Source organism: Lontra canadensis, unplaced genomic scaffold, assembly GCF_010015895.1.
Source record: "Lontra canadensis isolate GAN:19392208 unplaced genomic scaffold, GSC_riverotter_1.0 scaffold72, whole genome shotgun sequence".
NCBI classification, from domain to species: domain Eukaryota; kingdom Metazoa; phylum Chordata; class Mammalia; order Carnivora; family Mustelidae; genus Lontra; species Lontra canadensis.
The window spans coordinates 7,183,874-7,195,955 of record NW_022631066.1 but is presented as its reverse complement, the minus strand read 5'-3'; the positions used below and the strand labels follow the sequence as shown (position 1 = coordinate 7,195,955).

Sequence of the window (12,082 nt, the reverse complement as noted above, 5' to 3'; positions counted from 1 at the left end):
AGGGAGAGAGAGAACAAGCAGGGGGAGCAGCATGCAGGGAGAAAAGCAGGCTCCCCACTGAGCAAGGAGCCCAAAGAGGAACTTGATCCCAGGACTCTGGGATCATGACCTGAGCCGAAGGCAGACGCTTAACCAACTGAGCCACCCAGGTGTCTCTCATCTGTTTGTATTTAAAATAGATTTTCTTGTAGATAGTTTATAGCTGGCATATACTTGGTTCTTGCTTTTTTATCCAATTTGACAGCCTCTGCCTGGTAATTGGAGTGCTTAGACTACATTTAATGTAATTATTGATATGGTTGGATTTTTGCTAGGAGTTTTGTGTATGTTTTGTTTTTTTTGCTAGGAGTTTTCAATTTTGCTAGGAGTTTTCAATATTTTTTATATCTTCCCTTTTTTCTCCATTTTTCTTTTCAATTACTTTTTTATGATTATATTTTATCTCTGTTTTGGACTAATAACCTATGGGTCAAAGAGAAAATCACAACAGCAACTAGAAAGTATTTTCAGTGAAATGAAAGTGAAAATAAAACATATCAACACTTGTAGGATGTAGCTACAGCAATCCATAGAGGTAAATTTATATCATTAAATGCTTATATTAGTAGAAGAAATGTCTCAAGTTGGCAATCGAAGTTTTTATCTTAAGAAAAAAAAAGAACAAACTTAAAGGAAGCAAAAGAAAAGAAATGATGAAAATAAGAGCAGAGATTAATGAAATTGAAAAGAGAAAAAAACAATAGAGAAAATTCAAAAGTAGAACTGGTTCTTTGAAGAAAAATCAAGTGGAATTTATCCCAGGCATGCAAGCCTGTTTCACCAGTTGAAAATAAATCAGTATAATTTACTGTCTCATCAGACTAAAGAAAAAGACCCATATAATCATCTCAATAAATGTGGAAAGTTCCTTTGAAAATATTCAGTATACATTTGTAACAAAATCTTTCATTAATTTAAGAACTAAAGGTAATTTCCTCAACCTGTTAAAGGACATGTGCTGAATTCTATTTAGTAGAATTCATTAGTGAAGCTGTCTGGGCTCAGAATTTTCTTTATTGTAACTCATTTTATGAGGCCTGCGATAGGTCAGTACCAAAAACAAAAAAGGAAAACCACAGACCACTTATGTACAAAGGTACAAAAATCCTCAACAACACTGTAATCACACCTAATAATACATAAAAAGGATAATGTATTATGACCAACTGTGGTTATGTAGAACTTGGAGAATTTCCAGTTTTCTTCATATTACTCATTTTTAGTATAATTTTATCATGGTCTATCAACATAGCATGTATCATTTCAATTTTTTTTTAAATTAAATTTTTCTAAATGGTTCAAAATATGGTCTGTCTTGGTAAACATTGTATATGCACTGGAGACAATATATAGTCTGCTCTTGTATAGTAGCGTATTCTCATACCCATTTTTCTATTCAATTGTTTTACCAGTTTCTGATTTGAAGTGGATTTGAAGTTTTTATATGAAGTTTTACATGAAGTTTTGCTTCATATATTTTGAAGCTTTGTTTTTAGATAAGACTACACATCTTGGTCTATTATGTCTCCTTGGAGAATTGAACCTTTTATCATTTTGTAATTTTCCTCTATATCCCTGGTAGTATGGCTTGTCTGGAATTGCAGTTTGCCCGATACTAATATAACTACTCCAGCTTTCTTGTGGTTTATGTTTGCTTGGTATATTTTTCTTTCCTCCATCCTTTCACTTTTAAGTAACATAGGTCCTTATATTTTAACAGTTTCTTGTGGGGAGCATTTAGGTGGGTTCTGCTTTTTTTTTTTTTTTTTTTTTAAGGTTTTATTTGTGAGAGAGTGAGAGCTAGAGAGAGAAAGAGCACACACAGAGGGAGAGAGAGAAGCAGACTCCCCGCTGAGCTGGGAACCTGACACAGGGATTGATCCCAGGATCCAGGATTTGTGTCCTGAGCCGGAGCCAGATGCTTAACTGACTGAGCCACCCAGGTGCCCTGGGTCCTGCTTTTTTTAATCCAGTCGAGCAATCTGTCTTATTTGGTGTGTTGAGACCAGTTGCATTTAATATAACTGTTGATATTGTTGGGTTAAAATGTTAAAATTTGGGGTGCCTGGGTGGCTTAGTGGGTTAAGGCCTCTGCCTTCAGCTCAGGTCATGATCCCAGGGTCCTGGGATCGAACCCCGCATCGAGCTCTCTGCTCAGCAGGGAGCCTGCTTCCCTCTCTCTCTCTGCCTGACTCTCTGCCTACTTGTGATCTCTTTCTCTCTAATAAATAAATAAAATCTTTTAAAAAAAAGTTAAAATTTGCCATTTTTCTAGATGATATGTTTCTTCTGTTGAACTTTTGTTTATTATATATCAATTGAATATTTTTTGTGAATTTTTAAAATTTTCTGATTTCTCTTTTAAAAATGTATTTAGTGATGGCTCTGTATTAAATTTTTTTAGTCTTTTTTACCTCTGTACTTACTCGTGTACTTCAAGCATTCTTCAAGTTTACTGATCTTTTATTCTTACCTAATTAATTTTATCCACTTTTTAAAAAATATATTTTTCATGTCTAGAAGTATTATCTCTTTTTAAGCTTTATCCTTTTTACACCATTTCTTTCCTCATTATGTTGATCTGATGTATATCCTTGAGTATACTTAGAATAGCTTATGCAGTGTCTTTGATTGCTAATTCCATCATCTCTGTGATTTCTTCATTTTCAGTTGACTGAATTTTCTCCTAGTTATGTCTTGTATCATATCTAATAATTTTTTTTTAAAGATTATTTATTTATTTGACAGAGAGAGAGACAGAGAGAGAGGAACACAAGGAGGGGGAAGTGGGAGAGGGAGAAGCAGACTTCCTGCAGAGCAGGGAGCCCGGTGCAGTGCTCGATCCCAGGATGCTGGGATCATGACCTGAGCCGAAGGCAGACGCTTAATGACTGAGCCACCCAGGCACCCCCTATATCTAGTAATTTTTGCCTGAATGCTTAGTGTTACAAATTTTATATTGAGTACCTCATATTATATCTCATAATTGCTTTGTGTATCATATCGTATCTAATAATTTTTCACTGAATGCGTAGTGTTATGAATTTTATATGGAGTGCCAGGTTTTGTTGTTGTTAAAGAACATTGGACTTTATTCTCTCTGAACTTGTTACATTTGGCTCAATTTTATCCTTCTCTGACTTGTTTTTAGGTTGCTATAGGATGGATTTAGAGTAGTCTTTTGGGATAGTTCAGTCTTAGTACCAAGGCCTAGACTCCGGTGTATCCACTGAAGGCTCTAGATATTTAACAGGGACTCTCCATTTTGATGTGAACTCTGACGACTGCGTGAGCTTTGGGAACTCTTCTGCATACAGCTCGCAGTCACTTTTTGTCCAGGCTTATGGAGGTTTTAATCTGTGCACGTGTGGCTTTTTCCTCAGTAGATCTAAGTGGACTCCTATGCAAGTATCCAGAACCATTTCTTCATTTAGCTCCTTCTACTTTGTTTTGCAAATTCTAGCTCTCTTGGCCTTCCTGAGTTCTGATTTCTTTCCCCTCAACTCAGTGAGACTACCATTCTCTTGGGATAACCTTCTCTGGGATAACGCCAGGATCCAGAAACTGCCTTAGAAGCAAAAAGCCTGTACTGCTATCTGAAAAGTGCCTCTGAGTGGACAGTTGAGGCAGATGTCTGGCTTATCTGATTGTTTCCTCCTTAGAGATCATTCAGCACTGTCTGTGGCCTAATGTCCCACCCAGTGACCTGAGTGTATATTTTAAGTATATTTTTCCATTTTTTTCATTGTTTATAATGGGAGTATAAGTCTGGTTCCAGTTATTCCATCATGACTGGAAGTGGAAGCTCTGGTCTGTCATTTCATTTTCAGAACTTTTTTTTTTTTTAATCCAGAATTAGTGTGAAATGCTTAATCTGTGTTTGCTAAGGGAGAGAGCCTGTTAATTTTGTTTGAAAAATGTAAAGGAACTTGTTAGTGTACAGTTCAGTTGTGTCATTAATAAAAATTTAAGTTCTCTACTGTAGTCTACCTTTTGTATAGTAGTCTATTGCTTATTAAGTTAAGGGGGGAAAAAGCCTCGATATACTAATTGATTGTTATATTTCTCATTTTTTAGACCCAAAGATTGTCTTCGGTCTGTTATGAGGAGGGTGAACCATAAAGATCCTCATGTTGCTATGCAAGCTCTGACTGTAAGTGATTTCATTTTAAGTTTTACCACAAAACTGTCTGCTAAAACTGAGCCCTTTTAACTTGTGATTTTATACTTTTAGCTTCTAGGAGCATGTGTATCAAACTGTGGCAAAATATTTCATTTAGAAGTATGTTCAAGAGATTTTGCTAGTGAAGTAAGCAACGTACTAAACAAGGTAAGGAGCATTATTTCCTGTAATGAATTAACAGCCTTCCTTGTGTATTTTATTGTTTGGTTGTTTACATTTTAAATCACAAAGAACTGGTTTGTGCTTTCTATTTTTTAAAATCCTTCGTAGGCTGTGTCTATCCAAGATGTAAGTAAAGTAGATGTTTTGCTGAAGAGACTATAAGTTTGTATACTTGGGAGAATTGTTTTTTTTTAACCAGATTAGAGTATATTTAACCTGTTTTCATCATCATTCCTTTCATCTTATAAGAAAATATATTTGTTTCTCTTTCTGATTAAATAATACCAGTCTGTTTTAGGCACAGTTTTTGTAAATGTGGAGGTATTTTCTTTATGTAGAACTGTTCAGAAATACTGCCAAAATATGACACTGTTTTCATTGTGACATGAGTAAGACCACTACCTGACCATGACAGGATTTTAATGCTGCTTTTTATTTAACTGGATGTAGAATAAGGAACACAATTATGGAATTCAAGGAATTAAGAAAATTTAAGTTACTAAGTAACATGTGAGGTTTCCTAGTAAAAATTTGTGCATTCTGAAGGTAATCATTTCTGACTCTTAGGAAGAGGGAGGATGAGACAGTATATAATTAAGAAAAAATTTAAGATGTCAAAAGGGAAAATGCCTCATGTTTTTGGGAAAAATAATTATTTCCAGGTTTTAGTAGAAAACAGTACAGAAATAAGATAAAAATTTATTTACATAATTCTTTATAGAGTTTTGTACTTTCTTGTCAAGCATGAATATGTGTTCTTTTCCTGTTTTGCTTTATTCAGTTGCATTTAGGTATTTTCTACTAATTAATATCATTTTTTAAATGTCCTGAATGTCCGTCAAAATTTATGACTGTTTATGAAGAGATTTTAGTATACGTTTAGTATACGTTTAGTATATGTTTTCTGTAATTTAATTGAAGATGAGATATTCAAACTTGTATTTAGTAGCATGAAAAACTGTTTTGAAAAGCTAACAGCTATAAACAAGAGAAAGGACTTCTTTATTTTCCAAAGGTTTTACAGTGAACATAGTGATTTTATACTTGAGGGGGAGATACTATTTTGAAGAAATGAAGTTTCTAAAAATACATACAGTGGACCTCAAACCAGGCCTTGGATAATTAAACAACTTGGAAAAAATACACAGTCAGTCATATTTTTTAAAAGTCAGGGATTAGGAATAAAGGAACTGTATCATTTATTTTCTCTTTCCACCTTATTTTTTACTGATCTGCAAAATAGCCGAAACAAAACAGACTACTTTTCTGTGTCTTCCTCATGTATAACGCCCACTTAGTTGCAAAATACTCTGAAAAGTTCGTCTCTCTTACCAAAATTAACATACTTGATCTATTTTAATTTTATATGAGATATGTATGCTGGTATTATCTAATACTTTTTCATAGTGCGAAAAAAAATTTGATTATTTCTAGTAACCAAATCTGCTTTCTTAGGTATCATCTATAGCTAGGAGTAGTGTGTGATTCAAAAAAAAATGTCTATAGCACTTTATAATTTTTATATTCAGTATATCTGTGTTTTACCATTAGCCAAATTAGTACTTTTTCTTACTAATTTTTTTCTCTATTTTCAGGGTCACCCTAAAGTCTGTGAAAAGTTAAAGGCTCTTATGGTTGAATGGACAGATGAATTTAAGAATGATCCACAGCTTAGTCTAATATCAGCAATGATTAAGAACCTTAAGGAACAAGGAGTTACGTTTCCAGCTATTGGCTCTCAGGTATTTTGTAATGCCCTATGCATTGTGGCTACAATTTGTTTCTCTAAAGTCGCAACATTTATATGAAATTTTCTTTTTTCCTCTAAATCCGGGTAGGTTTTACTACTCCAAAGGAATTTTTGTTAACAATCTTGCATTCAGTGGTGCCAGAAAATACAGGGGAATATTAATGTGTTCCAACTTCCACTTTCCCACCGTTGCTGCTTCCTTATAAATTAGATTAGCATTTTTGCAATTTAAAAATTTTTATGGCGTTTTTAATAATACAGACAAAATTGCTTTATGATATCATGCAGCAAGACAGTCTTCTTAAATACTCTTAGTGCTTTAATTTTATCTACAAAGAATGACAGCTTAAAAATCAGGATATCCTTAAAATTTAAGGATGAGTTTAGAGGTTCTTTTCAATATGAAATTTATGAATACTTGTATTAAAAATGAAAAAGAGTTAAGGTAATCAGTGAGGAGAGAAGCACACAAAGCATCTTCCCTTAATAAGAGCTGATGTAGATATGATTGAGTGAAAGGCTTAAATTGCCTTTCTGCCCCTCCTTCCCCCAATCTATGTAATGGAATCAATTTCTGATTTATGTCATAAAGAAAGAATGGAAGGGTCTCTCTTTTTATTTATTTTTTTCTATTCTGGGTAACCATCCTTTGGGATCTCCAGCTAATCTAGGATGCTTAAAATGTATGATAATTTACTATATTGACTTTCTTTACTGCACGGATTGGGGTAGAATATGACAAGTGGTGTGAAAGCATGCATAGAAAACTCACAAGGTGTGGAGGGTTCGAGTTCGCGGTTTTGACCTCTTCAGAGAATTGTGAAGTGATTCATCCATACTTATCTAGATTTCTACCCAAAGCACTCTTAGTTTATCTGAATATTCTTGAGATATGAAGATCCAGAGGTATGTTTGGGAGATGAAGGAAGGAAAGGATATTTTTCTTCTTACTTGAAAAAAAATTTGGCTTATGAATGGTTTTACAATGGTAAAGTATGTCTTTAAGACATATCTGGCTTTTACTACTCAGAATATTTTCTAAAATCTTTATAATTAAGGAATAACTTTAAGCAGAAAAATCCAAGATATCTTACAATAAGTTCTTTGACAACAGAGGCAGTGTTTACTTACCAAAGGTAGACTCATTATAGCAAACCAAAAGGTATAGATGATTAGTGAGATTGCAGTTTCTATGCCCTAAGAAGCTATTCTAGAACTTATTGCTTAAAATGTATTTTGTTGACCATCGTCATCATCACAGGGAAAAGCTTGTTAGAAATGCAGCACCTCAGGTGTCACTCCAGACCTATGGATTCATTTTCTCTATTTTAATAAGATCCCCAGATGATTCCGTGTGCATGTTACAGTTTGGGAAGCACTGCTCTTGAGGACAGCTTCGGTGCAAGTGAAAAGTGCTTTTCAGTCCACAAAGGGACTGGTTCCAATTAGAGGAGGCAGAAGAACTAATGACGTATGTGATACGAAGCTTTGGTTAACCTAGAATCTCAGATAGTTGTGTGAACAACTTTAGGGATGCTCTAATCTAATCCCCTCATTTTACAGATGAGGAAACTGAGACCCAGAATGGTTAAGTGACTTCCCCAGGGCCACAGCTCATAGTTGACAGAGTTGGAACTAGAACGCAGGCCTCCTGACTCTCAGTCCAGTGTTCTTTCCACTACACGATCCTGCCTTCCGTTTGATATAGAGGTTAGTGGATATGTGTCTGTTTGGACTAGGCTTCAAAGGACAAGAAGTGGAGTGAACACTGGCAAGAGCATTTATTTATCAGCTGATACAGAAGTTAGATTATTCTCCTGTTCAAGAGGTTTAGGACATACATCAGCACTAGTAAAGTTAAGAATTACTTTTCTTTTCTTTGGCTGGATGTTATAAAATATATGAAAGCTAATTTGGTTGTAGTTACTGTCTTCAGCCACAGGAAATATATAAAATGCGTATAAAGTAAAATATGAGGTAGAATGGTGATTTTTTTAAAAAATAATGGTGTCTGATAGCTTATCGTTGAAAACCACGTTTATGAAGAACTTCATACTTAAGCAAAAATGTATCATGTAGGATCATCTACACAAGTCCCTCTAGATCTTAAACTCAGTCGCTTTGTCATTATTACATTTTAATCAGACTAGATTTTTGTCAGCATATTTAACAAAAGCCTCTGAAAATGTTTTTAAAGTACATTTTTTCATCCTAAATACAGAAGAAAATAATATAATAGTCTTAAGAAAAGCCATACTTCAGGCAGCTGACTCATTTTGCTGCAGTTCTCGTAGCACTAACTTTTGACACAGAGATGTAAAAGTAGTGCTAGCACTGTGACTGTGTTCAGCTGATTAATAACAGGTTTCATTGCTACGCCTAAAACCGGATGATAGGAAGGAATTTTCACAAGTGCATTTCAGGTATATTGGACTTAATGTAGCTTATTTCTGCACTTCTTTCTCTCTTTTTCTATTGAAGAATATTTGACATAAAATATTTTATTAGCTTTAGGTGTACAAAATAATGATTCAGTGTTTATATACATTATGAAATGGTCACTTTAATAATTCTAGCTACCATCTGCCACAATCCAGAGTTGTTAAAATATTATTGATTCTCTGTGCTGTACATTATGTCTCCCTCCCCCATCTTAGTTATTTTATAACTGGAAGATTATATCTCTCAATCCCCTTCGCCTGTCTTGTCCATTGCCTTCACCTGCCTACTATTGTTAGGCAGTTACCAGTTTCTTTTCTGTATCTGAGTCTGTTTCTGTTTGTTTTTTTTTAGATTCTACATAAACGTGAAATCGTACCATGTGTTTTTCTCTATTTATTTCACTTAGCATTATATTCTTTAGGTCCATCCATGTTGTTGTAAATGGCAAGATTTTATTCTTTTATTATGGCTGAGTAATTGTGTGTGTGTCTGTGTGTCTGTGCTCACGGACACGTATACCACATCTTTATCTTTCATCCGTTGATGGACATTTAGGTTGCTTCTAGTCTTGGCTCTTGTACTGCAGTGAACACTGGGGTGCATATGTCTTTTTGGGATTAGTAGCTTTTTTGTGTTTGGTTAAAAATGTAGAAGCTTTTCAGATAAAAACCAGAATTACTGGATTTTTTGATAGTTCTACTTTTAATTTATTGAGGAGGAACCTGCATAGTGTCTGTACCAGTTTACACTCGCACCAACAAAGCAGGTGTTCCTTTTCCTCCACATCCTTGCCAATACTTGTAAATTTTTTTTTTTTTTTGATACTAGCCATTCTGTCAGATGTGAAGGAATTATCTCATTGTAGTCCTGATATGCGTTTCCCTGACTGTTGGTGAATATCTTTTCACATACCTGTTGGTCCTCTGAATATTGTCTTTGGGGAAATGTCTATTTTTGGTCCTCTTTCTATTTTTAGATTATATTACTTGTTTTTATAACACTTGAGTTATATGAGCTTTTTAATATATTTTAGATACTAACCTCTTATCAGATACAACATTTATGAATATTTTCTCCCATTCAGTAGGTTGTCATTTTATTTTGTTGATGTTTCCCTTTGCTGTGCAAAAGCTTCTTAGTTTGATGTAGTCCCATTTATTTATTTTTGCTTTTGTTGTCCTTACCTGAGGAGATAGATCCAAAAAAATACTGATGGAGAACTTACTGCCTATGTTTCCTTCTAGGAGTTGTATGGTTTTGGAATTAAATTTAAGTCTTTAATCCAGTTTATTTTTGGTATATGGCATAAGAAAGTGGTCCAGTTTCATTCTTTTGCATGCAGCTGTCCAGTTTTCTCAGCACTATTTACTGAAGAAACTCATTTTCCTATTGTATATTCTTACCATCTTTGTCATTGATTGATCAGCTAAGTGTTATTTCTGGGTTGTCTTTTATGTTCCATTGATCTGTGTTTCTTGTTTTTGCTCTAGTGCCATACTGTTTTGATTATATTACAATTTTATAGTATATTCTAAAATCCAGGGGTGTGATATTCCTAGCTTTGTTTTTCCTATTCAAGACTGCTTTGGCTTTTTGGCATCCTTTGTGCTCCCATATAAGTTTTATGATTGTTCTAGCTTAGTGAAAAATAACTATTTTTGATATGGATTGCATTGAATCTGTAGATGCTTTGGATAGTATGGACATCTTGGCAATATTAATTCTTCCAGTTCATGAGATTGGCATATCTTTACATTTATTTGTGTCATCTTCAGTTGTTCTCATCACTGTCTTATAGTTTTCAGGGTACAGGTCTTTTGAAATTTATTCCTAGGCATTTTACCCATTTTGTTGGGATTGTAAGTGGGATTGCATTCTTAATTTCTCTTTCTGATAGTTCGTCATTAGTATATAGAAATGCAATAGATTTCTATATTTTGATTTTGTGTTCTGCAATTTTACTGGATTAACTTATTAGTTCTAATAGTTTTTCAGAGGAGTCTTTAGGGTTTCCTATGTATAGTACCATGTCATCTGTGAATAGTGACAGTTTTACTTTCTTTACGATTTCAATGACCTTTTCTTGTCTTTGTTTTTTGGCTTGCTACAGTATATATTATTGATGGTACATGACAAGATAGGGCTTCCTAAAAGCCTCTTCTCTCTTCATGGTGTCCAGGATGAAAACTTTGTTGAGGTTGGGAGATTCTCAGTGTGTTGGGGGATGAGCTGAGGCAAGGACACCATAGCAGCTGAGGGCTTCTCTCTTCCTTTTGTGCTCTAGCTGTGGCCAGTTGTCCAGGGTGCTCTTATGTCTTGAAGGTCATGTGGACCCTGAGGTTGACCCCCCACAGTGTCATCATTGTTGACCCATTTGTTGTTCAGTAGCATGTCAAGTCTTCATGTATTTGTTTCTTAGAGTTTTTTTCTAGTAACTGATTTCTGGTTTCAAACCGTTATGGTTAGAAAAGATGTTTGATATATTTCATTCTTTCTAAATTTACTGAGTCTTATTTTGTGGCCTAATGTGATCTCTCCTGGAGAATGTTTCATGTGTACTTGAGAAGATGTGTGTTCTGCTGTTTTGGGATGGAATGTTCTATGTATGTCTGTTACATTCATGTGGTCTAATTTGTTAAGGCTGATGTTTCCTTATTAATATTTTATCTAGATAATCTAGCAATTAATGTAAGCAGGTATTTTAAAGCCCCCTACTATTACTGATTGCTGTCATTTTTCCCCCTAATTTGTCTATTAATAGTCATTTTATATATTTAGGTACTTTATATATTGAGGTATTTTGGGTGCACAAGTATTTACAAGTGTTTTATGTTTTTGTTGAATTGATCCCATCATTACGTAATGTTCTTTTTTTGTCTCTTGTTACAGTTTTTGTTTTAAAGCCTGTTTTGTGTGATATAATTAATGCTACCCCCAGTTTCTTTTCATTTCCATTTGCCTGGAAATTTCTTTTTCCAACCCTTCATTTTCAGTGAATGTACCTTCAGAGTTCAAGTGAGTCTATTGATGGGTCTTGGTTTTTTAATTCCTCTGTGTGTTATGATTGGAGAGTTTAGCCCATTTATATTTAAAGTAATTGTTGATAGTATGTATTTATTGCCATTTTGTTCATTGTTTCCTTGTTGTTTTTGTGCTTCTTCTCTATTTCTTTTTCTTCTCCTGGTCTTTTCCCTTGTGATTTGATGACTTACTTTAGTGTTTTGTTTGGATTATTTTCTGTTTATTTTTTGTGTATCTGTTATAGGACTTTGGTTTTTGGTTACCCTGGGACTCATGTATAACAATCTGTGTATATGTAGCAGATTATTTTAAGTTGGTAATTGCTAAAGTTCAAACACATTCTGAAAGCACTATATTTTTATTCCCTTCACCCACATTTTATGTTTCTGATGTCATGTTTTACATCTTTTTATTTGTGTATCTGTTAAGTAGTTATTATAAATATAGTTGACTTTATTACTCTTGTCTTATAACCTTCATACTAG

The 12,082-nt window shown here is 34.2% G+C and overlaps 1 protein-coding gene across 5 annotated transcripts in view; it reads left to right on the top strand.

Annotated features, from left to right (window-relative positions):
* The window catches only part of STAM (signal transducing adaptor molecule), a 96,055-nt gene that overhangs the window by 43,029 nt on the left and 40,944 nt on the right, over window positions 1-12,082 (top strand). For all 5 annotated transcript variants that reach the window (XM_032880889.1, XM_032880892.1, XM_032880890.1 and 2 more), the window contains 3 exons: window positions 4,117-4,192; window positions 4,274-4,369; window positions 5,980-6,126. In XM_032880889.1, coding sequence (XP_032736780.1) covers window positions 4,117-4,192; window positions 4,274-4,369; window positions 5,980-6,126 — 319 coding nt within the window. The remainder of the gene's footprint in view (window positions 1-4,116; window positions 4,193-4,273; window positions 4,370-5,979; window positions 6,127-12,082) is intronic.